Genomic DNA, 23,262 nt, shown 5'->3' on the forward strand with positions numbered 1-23,262 from the left:
GTCGAAATTTTTGAATTATCGCTTTTATTTTGCGAAAAAAATGCAGGTAGAGAAAAAAAAATCAGTTGGATGTATCGATGATGGGAAGTGTTGGAGAAATATTACTTTTCATCAAATTATGTTAGCAAAGATCAGAATGAGGCCAAGATAATAAGAGATTTACAATAAAACCATGCCGAAACCAGAACAAATTGATCAAGCAATTTAGCAACTACTGGGAACGCCACGGGCGAGGTTAAAGATGACATGCCAGACAGATCAGTGTTTGTGGATTACCAACACAAAAACGTATGTACTCTGAAACCAAACACAAGAGTGTTAACATTAGCCATAAAGGAAAGCGAAAATGCATCAAATTATTAACCCACTTACAGCAAAATACATTTAAGGTAATAAGTGTCTGTTTACAATTTTATTTTTGGTGCCATTGTACTGTTCTTCTAAACTATGACACTTTGGAATGTCAATTTCAGTTTATAATAAGACTGCATGTCATCATTTTGGCCACTAGAGGGGAGTCATGTTACACTCTTAAGTTGTTGGACAAAACGGAAACTAAGTGTTTACATTACATATAACAATGTGTAATACTGCAAAAACAACTTTACTTTTCACTGAATATGTTAAACAAAACCACGCATAACAATTCACTAATAAACTTCAACTTTTCGTCACTATGTCAATACCAAGCAAAACCTGACAGAAGCTGAATTTTAAATTTCATGAACAGAAATTAACATTATTAAGACTGGAATCGTCCAAATTAAATCACTTGTTTATATTCCAGATTAAAGTGTATTTACTTTGTTAAATTTTTAACTAATAAAAAACATTATAATTATTACCTACTGCCTTTAAAAAATCCTGTCAGAAGAGTGAACATTGTAAAAATGTTATTTAGGTTTTGGTTTCATTGATTAATTGGCAAGCACCTGAAAACACGACACATTTTAGCTTTCCATCATCGTTTCTTAAAAAATATTAACATTAAAGTCCATAAGAGTCAGCATAGCTAAGTGAATGAAAATACAATTGTTGGACCAACAATCATACTATTTATTACTAGGACTTAATATGATGCTAGTTTATTTGCACAAACAGGTCTTCTTGTCCTTTCTTTAGGTTTAGTTCTGCTCACAAACACTAACTATATAGTAGAGAAACGCAGTTACTCAAACTAATCAAACGTTCAAACATTTTACAAAGTGTTCTTTGCAGACACGAGCATGGTCCAATTGGTTTCCACAAGATGATGACAGTGATATTTCGAAGAGCCATTTCCTTCGACATGCTTGTTTTTTCCCTGGCTTTATTACATATATGAACCATTTATTTCAGGACTCAATGGAAGCTCTTTGCTATCTGTCTATTGGAACGACTGGAACACCCAGGAACAGAACAGCAATACATAATTTTCAATTCAAAGTTTACACTCACTCTCACTTGTTTTAATCCTCCTTTCAAACTGGTTGACCGTCATGTGAATTATGCCGCAATGACGAAAAACTGATGCAACGTCATAAGCAAGCCAGCAGTACCCTATAATGACTACTTAATATTTTGTTTTACAAACAAATTGAAACTTAAACAAAACTGAGAAATCACATGTACATAATTATTCACAGCCTTTGCTCAATACATTGTTGATGCACCTTTGACAACAATTACAGCCTCAAGTCTTTTTGAATACGATGCCACAAGTTTTGCACGCCTTTCTTTAAGCAGTGTCGCCCGTTCATCTTCGCAGCACATCTAAAGTTTCATCAGGTCAGATGGGAAGCATCGCTGCACAGCAATTTTCAGATTTTTCCGGAGATGTTCTATCGGCCTATTCAAGTCTGGGTTCTGGCAGGGCCGCTCAAGGACCATTACACTTGTCCTGAAGCCATTTCTTTGATATCTTGGTTCTGTGTTTAGGATCGTTGTCCTTCTGAAAGTTGAACCGTCCCCCCAGTCTGAATTCAAGAGCACTCTGGAGCAGGTTTTCATTCAGGGTGTCTCTTTACATTGCTGCATTCATCCTTTTCTCTATCCTGACTAAGCTCCCAGTTCCATCCAGTCATCCATTTTCTACCGCTTATTCCCTTTCGGGGTCGTGGGGGGCGCTGGCGCCTATCCCAGCTACAATCGAGCAGAAGGCGGGGTACACCCTGGGCGACACTGAAAAACATCCCCATGGCCTGGTGATGAGCGGTTTTCTTTAAAAATGGCGCCAGGCATTCATGCCAAAGAGTCCAATCTTTGTCTCATAAGACCAAATAATTTGGTTTGTCATGGTATTTCAGGGACACGTTGGCAAACTTTTTACTAAGAAATGGCTGATGTCTCGCCACTATACTATATCGGTGTGATTGGTGGATTGCTGCAGGGATGCTTGTCTTTCTATTAGGTTCTCCTCTTTCCACGGAGGAATGCTGAGCCTTTGACAGGACGGGCAGTTCTTGGACAACTGCCTGACTCGACTGAGATAAATACAGCAAAGTGGCATCATATTTAAAAAAAAAAAACTCGAGGCTGTAATTGCTGCCAAAAGTACATCAGCAAAGCATTGAGCAAAGTCTGTAAATACTTACATGTGATTTTTTTTTAGTATTATTAAATTTGCAAATTGAAAAAAAAAAACGAAAAACTTTTCTCATTTTTATTATTAGGTATTGTCTGTAGAATTTTGAGGCCGAAATGTATTGTTCCATTTTGTATTAAGGCTGTAACATAACCAAATGTGAAAAAAGTGAAGCTTTGTGAATACTTTGCGGAAATATTGTACATGTCAAGCAGTTTTAAAACTACATTTCTCAACAAGTTATTGCAAGGAATTTAGAGATTTTACCATCTACGGTCCGTAAAATCATCAAATAGTTAGAGAATCTAGAGAAATCACTGCACGTAAGCAATGATATTATGGACTTTTGATCCCTGCATCAAAAACCGACATCAGTGTGTAAAGGCTATCACCACATAGGCTCAGGAACACTTCATAAAACCACTGTCAGTAACTACAGTTGGTCACTACATCTGTAAGTGCAAGTTAAAACTCTACTATGCAAAGCCAAACCCATTTATCAACAATATCCTAAAACGCCGCCGGCTTCGCTGGGCCCGAGCTCACCTAAGATGGACTGATGCAAAGTGGAAAGGTGTTCTGTGGTCTGACGAGTCCACATTTCAAATTATATTTGAAAACAGAAGACGTGGTGTCCTCCGGAACAAAGAGGAAAATAACCATTCGGATTGTTATAGGCGCAAAGTTCAAAAGCCAGCATCTGTGATGGTATGGGGGTGTATTAATGCCCAAGGCATGGGTAACTTACACATCTGTGCAGGCACCATTAATGCTGAAAGGTCCATACAGGTTTTGGAGCAACATATGTTGTCATCCAAGTAACGTTATCATGGACGCCCCTGCTTATTTCAGCAAGACAAGTGTTACAACAGCGTGGCTTCGTAAAAAAAAGAGTGCGGGTACTTTCCTGGCCCGCCTGCAGTCCAGACCTGTCTCTCATCAAAAATGTGTGGCGCATTATGAAGCGTAAAATATGACAGAGGAGACCCCGGACTGTTGAACGACTGAAGCTCTACATAAAACAAGAATGGGAAAGATTTCCACTTTCAAAGCATCAACAATTAGTTTCCTTAGTTCCCAAATGTTTATTGAGGGTTGTTAAAAGAAAAGGTGATGTAACACAGTGGTGAACATGCCCTTTCCCAACTACTTTGGCACATGTTGCAGCCATGAAATTCTAAGTTAATTATTATTTGCAAAAAAAATAAAGTTTATGAGTTCGAACATCAAATATCTTGTCTTTGTAGTGCATTCAATTTGAATACTGGTTGAAAAGGATTTGCAAATCATTGTATTCCGTTTATATTTACATCTAACACAATTTCCCAACTCATATGGAACTGGGGTTTGTATGTATGTATGTATGTATATGTATATATATATATATATATATATATATATATATATATATATCAAACCCAAAACTAGTGAAGTTGGCACATTGTGTAAATTGTAAATAAAAATAGAATACAATGGTTTGCAAATCATTTTCAATCTATATTCAATTACATACATTGCAAAGACAAGATACAAAAATATTTGCAAATATCAGCTCATTTGGAATTTGATAGATAGATAGATAGATAGATAGATAGATAGATAGATAGATAGATAGATAGATAGATAGATAGATAGATAGATAGATAGATAGATAGATAGATAGTACTTTATTGATTCCTTCAGGAGAGTTCTTTCAGGAAAATTAAAAAGAGCTGGCACAAGTAGCTAAAAAGCCTGAGAATGTTGAGGAATGCTCAAACACTTATTTGGAACATCCCACAGGCGAACAGGATAATTGCAAACAGGTGGGTGTCATGATTGGGTATAAAAGCAGATTCTATAAAATGCTCAGTCATTCACAAAAATGGATGTTGCGAGCATCACCACTTTGTGAACAAATGCGTGAGCAGAGAAGCAGAGAAGCCATGACTTTCCCCTCCCCAGCCACTTCGTCCAGCTGTTTTCTCGGGGGATCCTAAGGCGTTCCCAGGCCAGAGGGCAGACAGTCTTCCCAAAGTGTCCTGGGTCTTCCCCGTGGCCTCCTACCGGTCGGACGTGCCCTAAACACCTCCCTCGGGAGGCATTAAGGTGACATCTTGACTAGATGCCCCAAACCACCTCATCTGGCTCCTCTCGATGTGGAGGAGCAGCGGCTTTACTTGGAGCTCCCCCCGGATGGCAGCGCTTCTTACCCTATCTCTATGGGAGAGTCCCGCCACCCGGTGGAGTAAACTCCTTTTGGCCGCTTGTACCCGTGATCTTGTCCTTTCGGTCATAACCCAAAGCTCATGACCATAGGTGAGGATGGAAACGTAGATCGACCGGTACATTGAGAGCTTTGCCTTCCTGCTCAGCTACTTCTTCCCCACAACGGATCAATACAGCGTCCGCATTATTGCCGCACCGATCCGCCTGTCTATCTCACAATCCACTCTTCCACCACTCGTGAACAAGACTCCGAGGTACTTGAACTCCTCCACTTGGGGAAGGGTCTCCTCTCCAACCCGGAGATGACACTCCTCCCTTTTCCGGGCGAGCTGAAGATCCTGGCCAGATAAAACCATCAGGACCATATCATCTGCAAAGAGCAGAAACCTAATCCAGCCATCAAAGCGGATCCCCTCAACGCCCTGACTGTGCCTAGAAATTCTGTTCATAACAGTTATGAACAGAATTGGTGACGAAGGGCAGCATTGGCGGAATCAAACGCTCACTGGAAATGTGTCCGACTTACTGCCAGCAATGCGAACCAAGATCTGACACTGATCGTACAGGAAGCAGACCGCCACAATCAGACAGTCCGATACCCCATACTCTCTGAGCACTTCCCAGAGGACATCCCGAGGGACACGATCGAATGCCTTTACCAAGTCCACGAAACACATGTAGACTGGTTGGGCAAACTCCCATGTACCCTCAAACACCCTGCCAAGAGTATAGAGCTGGTTCACAGTTCCACGACCAGGACGAAAACCACACTGTTCCTCTGAATGGTCTCCAGTACACCTAAATAGACCAAACTGGGAAGGGTGAGGTGTGTGATCCCACGATAGTTGGAACACACCCCCCGGTTCCCCTTCTTAAAGAGAGGAACCACCACCCCGGTCTGCCAATCCAGAGGTACCGCCCCGATGTCCATGCGATGCTGCAGAGTCTTGTCAACCAAGACAGCCCCACAAGTTCCAGGGCCTTAAGGATCTCCGGGCGGGTCTAATCCACCTTGCCACCGAGGAGCTTTTTAACTACCTCAGCAACCTCAGCCTCAGAAATAGCTCACCACAGAGTCCCCATGCACTGCTTCCTCATAGGAAGATGTGTTGGTGGGATTGAGGAAGTATTGGAAGTATTCCCTCCACCGATCCACAACATCCGCAGTCGAGGTCATCAGAACACCATCCTCACCATACACAGTGTTGATAGTGCACTGCTTCCCCTTCCTGAGGTGGCGGTTGGTGGTCCAAAATCGGTTCGAAGCCATCCGGAAGTCGTTTTCCATGCCGAACTCCTCCAATGTCCGAGTTTTTGCCTCCGCGACCGCTGAAGCCGCATACTGCTTGGCCTGTCGGTACCTGTCCGCTTCCTCTGGAGTCCTATGAGTCAAAAGAACCTGATAGGATTCTTTCTTCAGTTTGACGGCATTCCTCACCGCCGGTGTCCACCAACGGGTTCTCGGATTACCGCCATGACAGGCACCAACGACTTTACGGCCACAAGTCCAATCAGCCGCCTCGACATTAGCTAAGTTTAGCATCTCCCTTGTGACATGTTCAAAGATCTTTCAGAGGTGGGAATTGAAACTCTCTCTGACAGGAGACTCTGCTAGACGTTCCCCGCAGACCCTCACAATGCGTTTGGGCCTGCCAGGTCTGTCAGGCATCCTCCCCCACCATCGCAGCCAATTCACCACTGGCTGGTGATCGGTAAAAAGCTCTGCCCCTTTCATCACTCGAGTGTCCAAAACATGAGGACGCAAATCCGATGACACACCTACAAAGTCGATAATGGAACTGTCAAAGGTTCAAGGTTCAAGTTTATTTGTCACATGCAGACTACACCACAGTGAAATGCTAACTGTCGCCTAGGTTGTCCTGGTGCCAAGTGCACATATGGACACCCTTATGTTTGAACATGTTGCTTGTTATGGACAATCTGTGACGAGCACAAAAGTCCAATAACAAAACACACCTCGGGTTCAGATCCGGGCGGCCATTCTTTCCAATCACGCATCTCTAGGTTTCACTGTCGTTGCCAACATGAGCGTTGAAGTCCCCCAGTAGGACAAGGGAATCACCCAAAGGAGCACTTTGCAGTACTCCCTCGAGTGTATCCAAGAAGGGTGGGTACACTAAACTGCTGTTTGGTGCGTAAACACAAACAACACCCGAAGGTGGAGGCAAACTACCCTCTCGTTCACTGGGTTGAACTCCAACGTGCAGGCCGGGGGGCAGCAAGAATTGCTACCGCACCCGACGCCTCTTACTGCGTGCAACGCCAGTGTGTAAGAGAGTCCAACCCCTCTCGAGAGAATTGGTTCCACAGCCATTGCTGTGCGTCGAAGTGAGTCCGACTATATCCATATAGCCCATTGGAGGAGGGATCCACATTGCCTCTTTGGGCTATGCCCGTCCGGGCCCCATGGGGACAGGCCCGGACACCAAGCGTTCGCCATCGTGCCCAAACTCCGGGCCTGGCTCCAGAGGGGTGGCCGCGGTGAACCGCGTCCTGGCGAGTGACTCTGAGTCTTGGTTTTTATAATTCCATAGAAGTCTTTGACCTTCCACCTCATATAACAGAATGGAATTGTACTTTTTTTTTTAACAGATTGAGACACCCAGAATGTGAATGAAAATAAAGAATGTGGGTTTTACAACATTAACTTTGAACGACAAAACACTGAATACAATTTTAATGTTGCTCCTCTTTTACTTCTTGGACCACCTCCCTGATCAATTTATTTTATAATTAAAAGACACAACACAATTGCTACAAACACATGCGAAATATGAACATTAAGGGTAAAACACCTACAATCTGATATATCACTTCTCTGCGGAACTTTGTTGTAAAAATCGGCTTCCGTGTCCATCCCTGACACCCGCGGTTCAGGCTGGCTGCTCTGGAAACAAACCCTGCCCACACTGCTAGGTGTCCCGTCTGCCTGAAGCTGCTGTGACGTAGATTACCGTAAATACCCATATATCTCTCAAAAGTGCAGCTTCCAATCATTTAAATACTTTTCATAGTTCAAGACTTATGTTAATTTGAAAAAACAGCACTGCCTATCATAATGGTGGCTCCAGTTTCGATGTTAAAAGTTCTAAATAAAATGTTGGGAAATTTCCGGCGAACGGGTTGAAAATCTTAACAGGCTGTATTACGCTCGTATTTTGCCCAGGTTTGCCTTAACACAAAGAGCAGTGATCAGTTTGAACTCGATAGTCTTAACATCGCTAACCACAACAGCAACAAAACAATTCCTCATTATCCACCATTCACACTCAGAGTGTGCATTTAGGATTTTAAACCTCAAGATAACAACCAAATCAGGACGTTAAATTAACTTAATTTTGCGCAATTACTACCTCAAGGTTAACTAACTGCTACAGCGGTAGACTAATAATGCCAAAATTGTGTATCAATGATCAATTTTGGTTTTGTGCGGAATGAAAGCAGTTCAACTAATGAATGTAAAGTACTGTTTTTGAACATTCCCTGTTCTGTATTGCTGCTTGTTCTTACAAGGACAGAAAGCCTATCTTTGTGACCACAAATAATCCCTATATAGTCAAGGTCGCTTAATGCTGGAGTTTAATTATCAAAATTTGTTAAGATTTTATTTCTTACTGGTAAATGTGTTACTTAGTTCAAATTGTATCTATTTTATTCAAGTATTTAAATTACTATTAGGTAAACCTGCATGTCCCAAAATGTTCTAAAAATAAAATAGGCACATTTTTTTAGACACATTTGTAAATTGTCCTTTTATTAATTACATATTACGGCACGATTTAAAAAAATATTGTTCTGAAAAAATGTGTCGCTTTATATAAAACATGCAACCAGTTGCTTAATTAGATTAATTAGCAACACAAGTAACGGACAGGTTTTGATGACATTTTCAGAAAAGGTCCAAAACGGGCCCCGGAACAAGTGCTTGTGTCGTTTTTAGAAGTCATATATGAACTTGTCACAATACTTATTGTTGACTTTCATTCAATACTGTTTAGGTTGAACTAGGTTTACACTGTTTTTGTTTCTTTTTGTCTAAAAATAACCACAACCTATCAACATTTTTTGGCCTGAATTACTATGGTTATATTTTTCGGGGAAACCTTTAGCGTTGATGTGTATGAGTGCGCATGCTCAGGAGCGTGGGGCAGCAAATTCTTATGTGTAGCAAATTTTTCCCAAACACCAGCACCACTTTTAAAAGTACTGGTTTAAAGTGTTACTAGTAAATTGCTCAGAATGTTTCTTTTATTGGCTAAGTGGTTCCGATTTACAGTTATGCACTTTTTAATGATACATAAAGTTATTGCAAAATATATTTTACGGGCACCAGCTTGAGAATCCCTGCTTTTAAAGATATATATATATATACTAAGGGAATGTTGACTGCCGCAACTCCTGCCATCTGTGCTAAGTGGCGAATGCGAAGAAATGTGCATGAGTGTAAAGCACCCGGACAACCAGCAATCACTCCAGATATGTTCAAATGGCTCCTAACCGCACAGCCATGTCTCAAGTTAATGATAATGTTTCACTTGTTGAGTTTCCTTTGATGCAGAGATGAATGTCAGCAGCAAGAGGCTGTATGCAGAGACGCCATTGGGCCAGAGATCTTAAACAGACGTTTGACATACAGTCACTGTCTAAGCTTGTGTTGCTTCCCGACCTCGACAAGTAGGTTGTTAGAACCACAACTTGAGATGATCCATGTGACAACCAAGAGCCAGTAGCTCCATCAGGAGATCTGACAAAGGTGTTTTGATCTTTAGTATTGGTGTCATCTAAATGTCCTACAATGGTATTTTGATTTACAATACTACTTTTTGGAAAAAGAAAAAAAAAGTAGGTTTTCTTTTTAATTGAAACTTTTTTGGGGGGGGAAATGGTAAAAAATAAATTTAAAAAAAAGACTTTGAGTCTCCCAAACATGTTTCACCATTTGGGATGAAAAAAGTAAAGGTTTTGACTGGCCTTGCATTGCTTCTGAGGTTCCTGTCGTAAGCAGTGAAATCTAGAAGACTGGGCAGCTTCATCTTCCGTCCATTTCATATGAATTTATAGGAATGTTTTATAACCAATGTGCATTTTCCATTGTGGAAGAATTGAAAAAAAATAACAAATGAAAATCATTGGAACCTCTATAGGGCTGACTGTGATGAACTGTGATGTGTTTGTGAACGGTTTGCCTCCAACCACAAACTACAAAAAAATTCTGATACCCTTTAGTGTATAAAAGATGTGAGGCTCATGTATAATTTTCTACAAGCACATGCATTTGATAGTTAAAAATACATTTTATGAAGTTGCACCTTTTTTCTATATTTCAAGTGCTTTTCATTCAGGTATAAACCCACAAAACGATAATTTAAAATTTCCAGTTTTACTTCTTTCGGCTCAAAACAAAACAAAAACTTATCAAAGAATTTGTTTTAAATGTCATGTCTACTATCACACTTCCAGTATAGGGAATCTACTAATACCTAAACAGATTTTTTTTTTAAATCCTGCAGTGTTGTTTTTAAATTGGTGTGTAGCAGCATACTCCCCCCCACAAGCATTTGTGTGCGAGGCTAAATTAAATATGACTGAGCATTATAAAAGATGTTGTAACATGTGACAGATGCTGGTAATGTGACTACAAATTCTGACTATGTTCAGTATTAGAATTTGCTGTTGTAGTCAATCTTGTTAAACCTAAATATATTGCTGTTCAAGTGTGTGGGAGGCTGAAGTTTCGTGTGTTTCTACTTTCAAAAATGTCTTATGAGGCATCAATTTTAAACCACGGGTCAAAATTAACCAGCCAAGATTGTGTTGTGCAAACTTTGCAGTAAAAGGTTACTTTAGAAAAGAAGGGTCAAAGCATGAACATGCTTTAACCAAACCACAAACAGCTTTTTCAACTAGTTATATTCAAAAGTTCTCACACGTTGCTGAAAGTTGTATGGAGGGGTGCCGCCAGGGCTTTGGGGCCTAAGTGTAAAAAATATAACTTTAGACCCCATGACAAAAAATAAAAAAACCTGAAGTAATGTTTTATATTTTTCTAGGGCCCCTGTCAGTCATGGGCCCTTAGAATCGTCATCACTCCCCTGCCTCTTACATAACCTGGGTTTTATGGTTGTAGTGTGGTGATATCTATGCAATAACATGTTTTCCTTTGCAGAGGACGGATGACCTCAAACGGGCAAAAGGCGGACTTGAAACGGTGGGTGACGATGAAAATATAATTTTTTCCATCGGTCTGTGCACAGCAAAATTATCCTCTGTCTCCTGATTTGCAGGCTGTATCTAATTCCATATTCAAATGTCATCTTCAACAAAGGATCCCTGAGTATGTATGTACTTTGTTTGTGATGAGAGGCGCAGCATCAAAAGTATCCAAGCTGCAGAAGCAAGACAATGAGCTATGTAAGAACCAAGGTTCTGATCAAAGTCAGAACATGTTGCTGGGCCAAGAATGTCTATAAGTTATGACGTGCAGGTATGAGTTACGAGAAGCTTTTTTGTATGCAGCCTATGTGAACAAAACCAAGTATTTCCTCATAGAAGTATCACTTGAATTACCAATGATGTGAACACGTCATCATAGGCAAGGTACACAAGGTGGTACACAATACGGTAAGAATTTAGTGGCACTGTGAAGTTGGAAAAGGCTTGTTCTCCAAAAACATAGGTAATACCTGTGCTGTTCTTCAAGATGTGTGCAACTGAAAAGTTTGTTGGCTGACGAGAAGCGGCTTACTTTTTCCACAATAATTGTCACTGTGTTCTGTTTTGCAGTGTTTTTACATCACTGTTCTTACAACTGTGTTCTTAAATTACACAAAAAAAATCACATTGTTATGGTTTATGGCAGTGGTCCCCAACCTTTTTGTAAAGATATACAATCATGTGTGCTTACGGACTGTATCCCTGCAGACTGTATTGATCTATAATGTATATATTGTGTTTTTTATGTTGATTTAATAATTAATAATTAATAATAATTTCTTGTGCGGCCCGGTACCAATCGCTACGCAGACCGGTACCGGGCCGCGGCCCGGTGGTTGGGGCCCACTGGTTTATGGCATTAAAAACTAATTCCATTTCTGAGCTAGAAAAAAATATCCCAATAAACTGCTGTAGACCTCGAAGTACTCTGAAACTGATTGTCCATGTTTGTTTGTATTAAGGAGTAAAGACTGATCATCTTTAGCCTTTGCCAACTGTAAACTTCATCATCTTGTCTGACCTAAAGCCATTGATGTAAATATGAAATGTTTTTCAATTTTAAACTGCAATAAATGTAGGTGGGTATTGGAAGCGTATGTCATTCAAATAGGCTTTTAGTGTCATAAGCGCGATAGCTTAGTCTTTAAAAGTGTTTTGCGGACCAAAGAGTTGAATGCCATGTACTTTAATATAGAAACCCCTTTCCATATGAGTTGGGAAATTGTTAGATGTGAATTTAAACAGAATACAATGATTTGCAAATCATTTTCAACCCATATTCAGTTAAATATGCTACAAAGACCACATGTTTGGTGTTCAAACTGATAAACATTTTTTTTTTTGCAAAATATCATTAACTTTAGAATTTGATGCCAGCAACATGTGACAAAGAAGTTGGGAAAAGTGGCAATAAATACTCAAAGTTGAGGAATGCTCAACAAACGCTTATTTGGAACACCCCACAGGCGTGCAGGCTAATTGGGAACAGGTGGGTGCCATGATTGGGTATAAAAATAGCTTTCCAAAAAATGCTCAGTCTTTCACAAGAAAGGATGGGTCGAGGTACACACCTTTGTCTACAACTGCGTGAGCAAGTAGTCAAACAGTTTAGGAACAGGATTTCTCAAAGTGCAATTGCAAGAAATTTAGGGATTTCATCATCTACGGTCCAGAATATCATCAAAAGGTTTGGCACTGTATCAAAACCCGACATCAATCTGTAAAGGATATCACCACATGGTCTCAGGAACACTTCAGAAAACCACTGTCACTAAATACCGTTCGTCGCTACATCTGTAAGTGCAAGTTAAAGCTCTACTATGCAAAGCGAAAGCCATTTATCGACAACGTCCAGAAACGCCGCCGGGTTCTCTAGGCTCGAGATCATCTAAGATGGACTGATGCAAAGTGGAAAAGTGTTATGTGGTCTGACGAGACCACATTTCAAATTGTCTTTTGGAAATATTCGACATCGTGTCATCCGGACCAAAGGGGAAGCGAACCATCCAGACTGTTAGACGCAAAGTTCAAAAGCCAGCATCTGTGATGGTATGGAGGTACATTAGTGCCCAAGGCATGGGTAACGTACACTTCTGTGAAGGCACCATTAATGCTGAAAGGTACATACAGGTTTTGGAACAACATATGCTGCCATCTAAGCGCCGTCTTTTTCATAGACGCCCCTGCTTATTTCAGCAAGACAATGCTTAGCCACATTGTTACAACAGCGTGGCTTCGTAAAAAAAGAGTGTGGGTACTTTCCTGGTCCGCCTGCAGTCCTGACCTGTCTCCCATAGAAAATGTGTGGCGCATTATAAAGCGTAAAATATGACAGCGGAGACCCAGGACTGTGGAACGACTGAAGCTCTACATAAAACAAAAATGGGAAATTATTCCACTTTCAAAGTTTCAACAATTAGTTTCCTCAGTTCCCAAACGTTTATTGAGTGTTGTTAAAAGAAAAGGTGATGTAATACAGTGGTGAACATGCCTTTTCCCAACTATGTTGGCACATGTTGCAGCCATGAAAATCTAAGTTAATTATTATTGGCAAAAAAAATTAAGTTTATGAGTTTAAAGATCAAATATTTTGTGCATTCAATTGAATATGGGTTGAAAAGGATTTGCAAATCATTGTATTCCATTTATATTTACATCTAACACAATTTCCCAACTCATATGGAAACGGGGTTTGTACACGTATTTGTCTGAATGCACTATATGTAATTTTGGAGAGGTTGATAGAAACATCAGTCAGCTTCCTGTACCTTTTAGAAAGGCACAATCCTCCCTGAAACTAACCCTGAAGCACATCACTGCTTACCCTTTTTTTGTTTTCATGCCGATTGAATCCATTCTTTCAGATGTGTGGATTTGATCTGTGCGTTAAACATGAACTGCATGTAAAAATATACATGACAGAGTGTAAAGAGAATTTCCCCTTGGGACTACAAAAGGTAGAATAAATGAAAAGTAATGATGTATAAAGAGGTTCACCTCAGTAGATCAGTTATGATGGATATGGCTATATGACAAAGTTGTGAGTGGATTTTGTGGATTCCGTTTTTGTTTTCCCTAAATCCTCTGATGAATCCAACATCAAGACAGTAAAGTCTTACGTGGGACCCTCATAGACTGTACCGTCAAAATTTAAAAACAAAAATCTGTTGTACACAAAAAGAGTGTTTGTTTTTTCTGTAAAACCCCTAAAGGCTGTGGGAGACCTTTAGTAGGCTGAAAATCATCACTTTATCAGTATTAGAATGATCAGGATGATTAAGATGTTTCTGAATGCATTAAAAACCATTGCCAACCCAATTCCAGTTAAAAAAGTACTGCTGTGCGCTGCTTTGTTTTGATTTTCCAGTTTTGAAACTATATTAATGTGTTCATATGTCAAGACTGTGCTTGCACTGTCGTTCAGTATAGAGCTAAATAATATACTCACCCATTGCTGACACCTGTTACTTATTAGTGACCTTATAGGATTGTATATGTATCATTGTTGTGTATGATTGTGTTACTTGTACAAAAAGGTAGGAAATCTACCGTGAAAGGTGGCACTTGTGGTTAACATTGATGTATGATTAGGAAGAGTGTGAGTAGTGAATGGTACATACACGCTGTGTACAACTTAGATGACGGTAGAGAAGTGGCCTGAACTTCTGTGAGATTGGAGTCACAGGCTGTTTGTGTTGCATCACCTTCCATCAACTCCTCTTCGCTGGCATTTTCCTCAGCTTTTGCTGCTAACCTAAACTGACCCTGAGAGAAATATATTTGCACAAGTCAAACATTTATACTAAGCTAGATTAAATAACACACCAAAGTTTCAGATCACTTTGTTTAAAATGGGTTAAAATAATTACCTTTGCAGTAGGTGTTGTAGTTGTAGCCTTTCTCTGTACTCTGCCTCTAGGTTTGGGCAACTTTGTGTCAGAGATGGACTTCATAGTAAAGGTAGCATGCTGAATAATGCAGTCAGCGCCACAATAAACAGAGTCCAGTAAAGCTGGTCTGGAGCATCCTTTTCCAATACATAGCGGAAGTGAGCTATCTGTCTCCATCTCCACTTCAGTTCCAGGCGCAGGCTCAGGAACAGGAACATTTACAGAAGCCACTTCTATATCATTGTCCTCCACCTGCACAGTCTTCTGAAACAAGATTTGTATCTTAAGACCAGACCTTACACAGCGACAGTCATTTCATATACTACAATTGCAATAGAAAATACAAAATAATGAATCAATACTATCAAGGTGTATAAGCCTGGGTTGATATTCAATAAGTCATAAACACTGACGATAAATTGAAAATTAAGTGAGTAAGTTTACCAGCATTGATAAATCGTCATATGCATTTACAGATTTTAAAAGCATTCACTTTTTTCATTGGTTACAGCAGCTGCATGCGTTTGTGCCATAATGGAATGAAAAGAAGGGTGTGAATTATCTTGTCCTTCATTAAGTGTCTTTGATTCTGTGTGGCAAGATGGGTCCTCTGGCCCACTAGCAGCACACGGTGCAACAAGTTAGCCTGTGACTAACACATGTAGTAGCTAACATGCACAAAATAGACTTAGACTTCCTTTTAATTGTCATTCAAACTTGACCTTTACAGTACATATAAAAATTTAATTTCGTTGCATTAGCTCATGGTAGTGCAGGATAAAAAAGCAATAAGGTGCACATATAAATAAATAGATTACTGTACAGATAAATATATTGCACTTTTTCATATGCATCCAGGTTTATGGATGTATGTTACATTCTCTTTTTAAATTTTTTTTAATTCCAGCGAGGTAATCCATTTTTGGGGGGAATTGAGGGGATAATTATGATGCGTTCAACAGTCTTATGACCAGAGGGAAGAAGCTGTTACAGAACCTGGTGGTTTTGCTTCGGAGGCTGCGGAACCTGATCACAATTGATCACAAAACCAAGTGCTACTTCACCAATGTAGAAATATCTCAGATTAAACCTTTGGAACAAGGTGAAATTATCTACATAGACTCTGGAGCTAGTTTGTCGAATATGGTCGAATACAACAAAACTGCATGCCCACTTGAAACACAACCACCAAACAGTCCACACTCAATTTGTTTTTAGTGAACAATTTCAGTGCAAATCAAAGCGCACAAAAAAGTGTGACCTCTCAGAAAGTGTGGTTGAAATCACCATATCGCCAAATACATGCTGCTTTTTTATACAGATGAAAACCTAGCATTTCTAAAAATGCTGCAAACATTCGCCAGATATTTGTCATGTCATCTTGCTGTTCCTTACTTGGAATATGCCCGACTAAAGTTTTTTTTTTTTTTGCATATGATATGTTAGTACATGTGCTTATACAGTAGAGTTTATATTGTGACTCTACACTTTTAGTTTAAAAAGGGCCTAACAGTTAAATAATGTACAACTCTACTTACACGTACAATATTGAATTGCAACTTTCTCAATACTTTAGCAATTGTATTTATTGTTTTGCTTGTGTATATTTCAGCCCCCCCTGCTCCCCTCAACATCTTTTTTTGCTTTTGGTAGTGGTTTTTATTCAAGGGCAAAATGTTGCTAACGAAGTATATTTAATTGTTATTTGTTTGTTTTATTACTTGGATATTTAATAAATTGCATTCCAATTAAAATGTTAAAACATCAGGAAACACAAAATTATTGCATTTGAAATGATTGACATGCATTACTATGTATTACCATACCTTCAGCGGTTTATTTGTTCTCAAAAAATAATGGTAATAATATCGTTTATCTGCAATAATTTGTAGGTCAATCTATCATCTAACAAAATGTGTGATCTGCTTAGGCCTAATGGTGTATAATCAGGGTCTTTGCAGGTTCTAATGTCGGTTGCTGTATAAACTTGGCGAAAAGATTAGGTGTGAGAAGCTGACATTAAATTATTGGAACAAATAATAGAAAGGCAGCCGCCTTAACAACAAAGGCCCACCACCTAAACTAAAGTCTTAACAAGCTGCTCTGCTTAGTTCTGCCTCTGCCAGTACGTCTCTGCAGCACCCAGCATTGTCCCACCCACAGAACCATCTGATTGGTTAGACGCAGAGCGGGAACAGCCAATCAGCAGTGTGTATTCAGGGCGCATGTAACAGCCAATCAACAGTGCGTATTCAGAGCGCATGTAACAGCCAATCAGCAGTGCGTATTCAGAGCGCATGGAGCCTGTGCTTCTTCGTTGGAGTGACCAGAAAGGTAAGCATAAGGCAGCAGAATCTCCCCAACTTATAATAAACACTTCCCAGTCAGCTAGTAGTAACATCACTATGAGCCCGTTGACGTTCTACAAACATAAGCGGAAACTCAGCTCGCTCACAGTCCTTGAGGTGAAGGCTAATTAGCTTTTAGCGTAATGTTAGCTCACTGTGCGGTGTGTGTCTGTGCGTGCATGTGTGTGTGTTACGGACAACAAAGCCCTGTCTGTCTGAGGGAAAGACAAGCATTATTGACCTACAGTTAACAACCAAGTTATTTCACTTTACCTTTTTCTGTGTTGACTGAGCTGTGTTGAAGCAGCAAAAAAGGATATTATGTTAAATGAAGAACTTCCTGAAGCTGTCTCTGATAGTTGATATAATAATGTAACTGCATCATAAAGCCTACATGAACACCATGGTGCTCAGGGATGAATAGTCTCTCCTATTGCTATTGTACTATTTTTTTCAGCTATAGTTACATTAATCATTAGTAATGTAGCAGTCTAGTTTTGAATGGCAGGGTCCCTGCTATCACAAGTTGATGAAAAATATAACAGTTACATAATACAAATCAACTAGAGGCTTCCCAAATGCTGTAATAAATTAAGCTTGATGAGTTGAGCATATGTCAGCATGTAACCCAACTTTTAACTGTTTTTTTCAAACACTTATTGCAAACGCTTACTTACAGTTAGTCATTAATTTGACTTTGTAAGTCATTATTTTAGTATCTCAGGTAACTAGGACTGTTCTGTTCTTACTTTACGGAAAAAATATCGAGATAGATATCGTATATTGCCATTCAGGAAATGGAGCGGAAAACATAACCAAAAGTTGTAGGTTTGTTCACGCGACAAAGCCTGCCTGCGTCACCACATTCTGTAGTCTATTGATCCCCCAGGCTGTGGTGGCAGAGACGAGGTGGAGACGTGATGGCGACAGGCCGAGTTACACCGATCCGTACATCCACCCAACCCCTTCCCTGGTCCCATCCCCCTGGAGAGTCACCCAAATTTTCTTGGGGAAACACAGGTCTGTAATAGAATGATTTCACTACTAAACATCTCATATGGATCAACTTCGCCCATGTGCACCACTTAACACACATAACACTCCTTTTGTGGGGGAGGGGGGGTGTTACGTTTACAAAATTTTATGAAGTTGTGTAAGTGTTTGTGGCGTTTCAGCATCCTTTGACACGGACTTATCCCGGATTTTTGACTTTAACATTCATTCTATTCACTTTCACTGCCATTTTTACAAACCCTTCCCTCCTTGATGGCTGCACTAAACGCTTTATACATTTCCATCTACCGGCTTTAACCATGCATTAAATTGATCGATCAGGAGATACAAATCACTGAACTTTTACTAACCCATCTTGTGCAAATCATTTGGCTTTGCTGTGGGCTTTTGTTAAGTTTTCTCCGTTGCTATGCTCACTTACCAGTGAACTAAGGCTGGGCGATATATCGATAAACTCGATATATCCCGGGTTTGTCTCTGTGGGATATCGAAAATTACTATATCGTGATATTCGAGTATATGTTCTCATGCAGTTGCTTTTAGCAGGTGGCATTACACTACAGGCTCATCCCACTCTTTCTTGTCTCTCTTTCTCTCAGACAGCAAGCGCACCTTCTTACATACGTCACATACTGTCACGTCATACGCCACATACGTGTACGCACTCGTGGAGCAGAGAGGTAGCAGCATGGGTAACGTTAAATGTGATGCTAGCGGAGCCGTGCGAGTGGTAATATGAGAGAAAGAAGGTGTGAATCTGTTAACAAATGAAGGAAGAATTATTTCCCAAGAAAAACAGCAGGGGGGCCATCGTCTGGCGATGGTTTGGCTTCAAGTGGGAATATGTCGAACAGACAACCATAATTTTTCAAGTGTGGGGCAAAATTGTTGCTACAAAAAGTAGCATTACTGCTAATATGTAGCATCATTTGAAAAGTCACCTGCTAGAGAATGAAGAGTGCTTACTCCGCATTTCAACATCGCCATTCGGTGCCACGCCCACACCATCAAAATGCCGAAGGGAAACATTTCCACATCAACACCGTATGAAAAAACTATGCAACAACTAAAGGAGATAATGTCCGCAGTAACCTACCACATAGCGAAGGACGAACACTATTTGATTTCCTATTATGCAACACATTTTTTCACACATATTGAAATATCTTGTGTGACATCATGCACAAAAGTGCACTTTATTAGTTTTAAACAATTGTAGCGTAGTTCTGTACAAAAAGTGCACTTTAATTTAGTGTTGTTTTGATATGTCATCTTAGTGACATCATGCACAAAATCTTGCACTTTTATTTTGGAAATGACATGAATGTTTGTGCCACTGCTTAATAACTGTTTATTAAATACAGTTTTGCTAAATTGACTTAGTTGTGATTTCCTTCTCTCAATGAAAGTTTAAAATGAGCATATATTAATGCAGTATGAACAAGAATGTTTTAATGTAGACACATAGAATCATCATACTGCTGTGATTATATGCATCAAGTGCTAATTCAAGGTTAAGGCAAAATATTGAAATATATATCATGTGTCGCAATATGGCCTAAAAATATTAAGGTATTAAAAAAAGGCCATATCGCCCAGCCCAACAGTGAACACACAGCTGCGCGCGCACAGCAATAACTACTGACCGGGTAGCAAAGTTGGTTCCGATGTGTAGTTATGTTAAAACATCCTCAAAAATCGAAACAATTCAAGGAGAGACTAAAGTTTATGCATGTTTTAAATAAAAGTAACATCAATACATTTTTAAGACCTTTCAAAATTGTATTTAAGACCTTATTGAAATTTTAGGAGAATTTCAGACATTTTAAGGCCTTAATTCAAATGATTAGATTTAAGACTTTTTTTTCGACTTTTTAAGACCCAGCGGATACCCTATTAATTGAAAAAGCTATCCTTGTGATTTTTTTATGGCTTAACTGTGAGAACCAGAATATTTTTTTCTTTTACCTTGAGGGAGTCCAGCTCCTCTTGTCTGTATTGTTGGTCTCCAGAAGAAGTCAATGACAAGACCACTGGACACATTTTTGGTTCTGGCTGGGTGTGAGACTCTGATGGAGGTTGGCTCAGCTTCTTTGAAGAGCATGGCGGGCAGATGTACTGTGTACGGCCATCCGTTTCACTGACACCAACACAGTCGCCATGAAAACACTCTCGGCAACTGTCACAGGAGATCATATACCTAAAAACAAGGACAAATATGTTGTATAATCATTTGAACGCAAAGCTGCATTAAGGCAGCTCAGTCAAAAAATAAATGTCTAAATAAGAGGTACCTTTTATTGTGTTTTTGTCGACAAATGCAGCACAAAGCAGTGGGATCATATATCTTAGAAGCCAAAACTCTTGAATGTTGTATGACTTCCCCATCATCGTGGTCTTCTTGCCCTTTACCCTCTTCTGGTGAATCATCATAGGGGCCTGAAGTTGTGTCAGTATTCTGCTCCACATCTGTGTCTATGATAATGAAGTCTGAGCTCATTTGCTGAACTGGACTCAAAGTCTTAACTGAGTGGGCAGGAGATGTCTCCATGCTTATGGATGTGTGTGAATAATTTTCTTCATGCCCTTCTTGTAGGTGCTGCAAATGTTCTTCTGGTGTATTAACAAGGATCACATCATCATCCACCACTATTGATTTAACCTCCAATACCTTACCCCTCCCTCTGCCTCTACCTCTTCCACGACCCCTTCCTCTTCCTCTGCCTCTGGCCTTCCCCCTTCCACCCCTCTCCTCTATGAGTCCATGCATGGATTTAGATTTCAATTGCTCCTTTATTTGTATCAAAGTTACCTCATCGCTATCCTCATCTTGGCTTGAGATCAAAACTACATCTTCAACATCCCCACTTGCCACCTTCTCCAAAGGTACAGGTTGCAAAATTCCAACATTGTGAGTGTGTTCCCTAAGCTCAGACACCTCTGTGTTATCTGCAACTGGTACAGTGGGCCCTGTGGCATCAGAAACTGATAAAACTTCTGGAATTGTCAAATCATCAGCTATGTCCATTGACAACCCCTCATCTCCACCAAGAAGAGAGAAAGCAGTGCCAAAGGCAGACCCAATGTCCTGCCACATGTTGGGGTCAAGGCATCCTCCCACATTGGATAAAGCTGGTTTGGGCTCTTCGGATATTGGCGAAGCTCGGGCAGACCACTCCAGGTCATTTATAACTGCCAGTGATGCTTGACGAACTTGGGTGACTTTGTCTTTAAGGTCTGGTGGTGTCCTAGTAGAATGACGGCTTCGAGTCCGACGCACAAGTTGAGGACTACTGGTTTGCTCCCCAACTTCTTCCGCGAACTCCCGTTGAGCTATAGTTGATCGTCTGAAACCCCAGGACTTTCTAATCTGGGACAATCCAGGTTTATCATCCAAAGGTTTTGACTGGCCCTGTTGCTCCTCTTCAAATATAAATAATCACAACAATGTAGATTAATTATGTCATAATCGTTTGAAACAGTCGGTTTGCAGATTTTTGGCATGTATTTTACCTGAGCCAGCATTCGGGAGGCTGTTATTCTCCATTGGTTGCACACAAGCATCCGCAGTAATTTAACAAGGCTGTCCAAAATAAAATACATTACTTTTTTGCATATAACTTAAATACATTTACAGTTGCATTGAAAATTATTCAAACTTCAATTAAATGTGTAGTTTATAAACCTGCAACAAAATAAAAAAAATGAAGTAGCTCACCATATTTAACATAATGCATAAACATTAATTTCTTGAAAGCTTGAACAATTTGAAAATGTTATTTAGAATAGTGCAGAAACATTTTAAGTATAACTATTTGGGTATGTATGCACAGTAACTAATCAAAACTGTACAAAACCAGAAGGGAGATTTCAGGCCCTACTAAAAACATCCATGTAATACAGTGGTTCTTAACCTTGTTGGAGGTACCGAACCCCACCAGTTGCATACGGGAATTCACCAAACCCTTCTTTAGTGAAAAATTAAATGTGTAGTTTTTTTCATATTCTAGACAACGTAAAGTTTTTTTAATGGTGCACAAAATGAACCGTGCTTGGACATCTCCTTGTTCAAAGAACAAAACCAACACAGTGGATGAACTCACAACAAATTACACACCTGCAAATCAGTGTGACTTCTGCTGTTGCCATATCCATAATACGCCGATAGGGAGAAGTTTTTATTTACACGATGAGTCGGGTGTTTCTTGTCCTCTGCGGCGGAGGCCCTTCCGAACCTCTGAGGCTGACTCACCGAACCCCTAGGGCAGTGGTTCTCAACCTTTTTTCAGTGATGTACCTCCTGTGAACATTTTTAAAATTCAAGTACCCCCTAACCAGAGCAAAGTATTTTTGGTTGACGAAAAGAGTTAAAGAAGTAAAATACAGCACTATGTCATCAGTTTCTGACTTATTAAATTGTATAACAGTGAAAAATATTGCTCATTTGTAGTGGTCTTTCTTGAACTATTTGGAAAGAAAGATAAAAATAACTAAAAACTTGTTGAAAAATAAACAAGTGATTCACTTATAAATAAACATTTCTACACAAAGAAGTAATCATCAACTTAAAGTGCCCTCTTTGGGGATTGTAATAGAGACCCACCTGGATTCATGAACTTAATTCTAAACATTTCTTCACAAAAAATGAAATCTTTAACATCAATATTTTTGGAACATGTCCACAAAGAATCTACCTGTCAACACTGAATATCGTTGCATTTCTTTTCACAGTTTATGAACTTATATTCATAATTTCTTGAAGTATTATTCAATAAATATAGTTATAAAGGATTTTTGAATTGTTGCAATTTTGTAGAATATTTAAAAAAAAATCTCAAATACCCCTTGGCATACCTTCAAGTACCCCCATTTGAGAACCACTGCCCTAGGGTTCGATCGAACCCAGGTTAAGAACCACTGAGGTAATATTACCATTAACAATCTGCTGAATGTTTTAAAGTTAAACTCTTATGGTATTTAAAAGAAGTGGGGAATTAAGTTGTGT

The 23,262-nt window shown here is 39.7% G+C and overlaps 1 protein-coding gene across 2 annotated transcripts in view; it reads right to left on the bottom strand.

The window, feature by feature from the left end:
* LOC133555088 (uncharacterized) overlaps positions 1-23,262 on the bottom strand; it is a 60,244-nt gene that overhangs the window by 36,326 nt on the left and 656 nt on the right. Inside the window, exons 2-6 of one of the 2 annotated variants that reach the window (XM_061904560.1) lie at positions 21,771-21,840; positions 20,552-21,680; positions 20,226-20,457; positions 14,875-15,156; positions 14,626-14,770 (exon numbers count right to left, since the gene is read on the bottom strand). In XM_061904560.1, the coding sequence (XP_061760544.1) occupies positions 14,626-14,770; positions 14,875-15,156; positions 20,226-20,457; positions 20,552-21,680; positions 21,771-21,804 (1,822 nt within the window). In that variant the 5' untranslated portion in view covers positions 21,805-21,840. Of the gene's footprint in view, positions 1-14,625; positions 14,771-14,874; positions 15,160-20,225; positions 20,458-20,551; positions 21,681-21,770; positions 21,841-23,262 lie in introns of both variants that reach the window. The other variant, XM_061904559.1, reaches the window with a different exon arrangement.

The sequence above is a fragment of the Nerophis ophidion genome, linkage group LG06 (assembly GCF_033978795.1).
Source record: "Nerophis ophidion isolate RoL-2023_Sa linkage group LG06, RoL_Noph_v1.0, whole genome shotgun sequence".
In the NCBI taxonomy this organism is placed as follows: domain Eukaryota; kingdom Metazoa; phylum Chordata; class Actinopteri; order Syngnathiformes; family Syngnathidae; genus Nerophis; species Nerophis ophidion.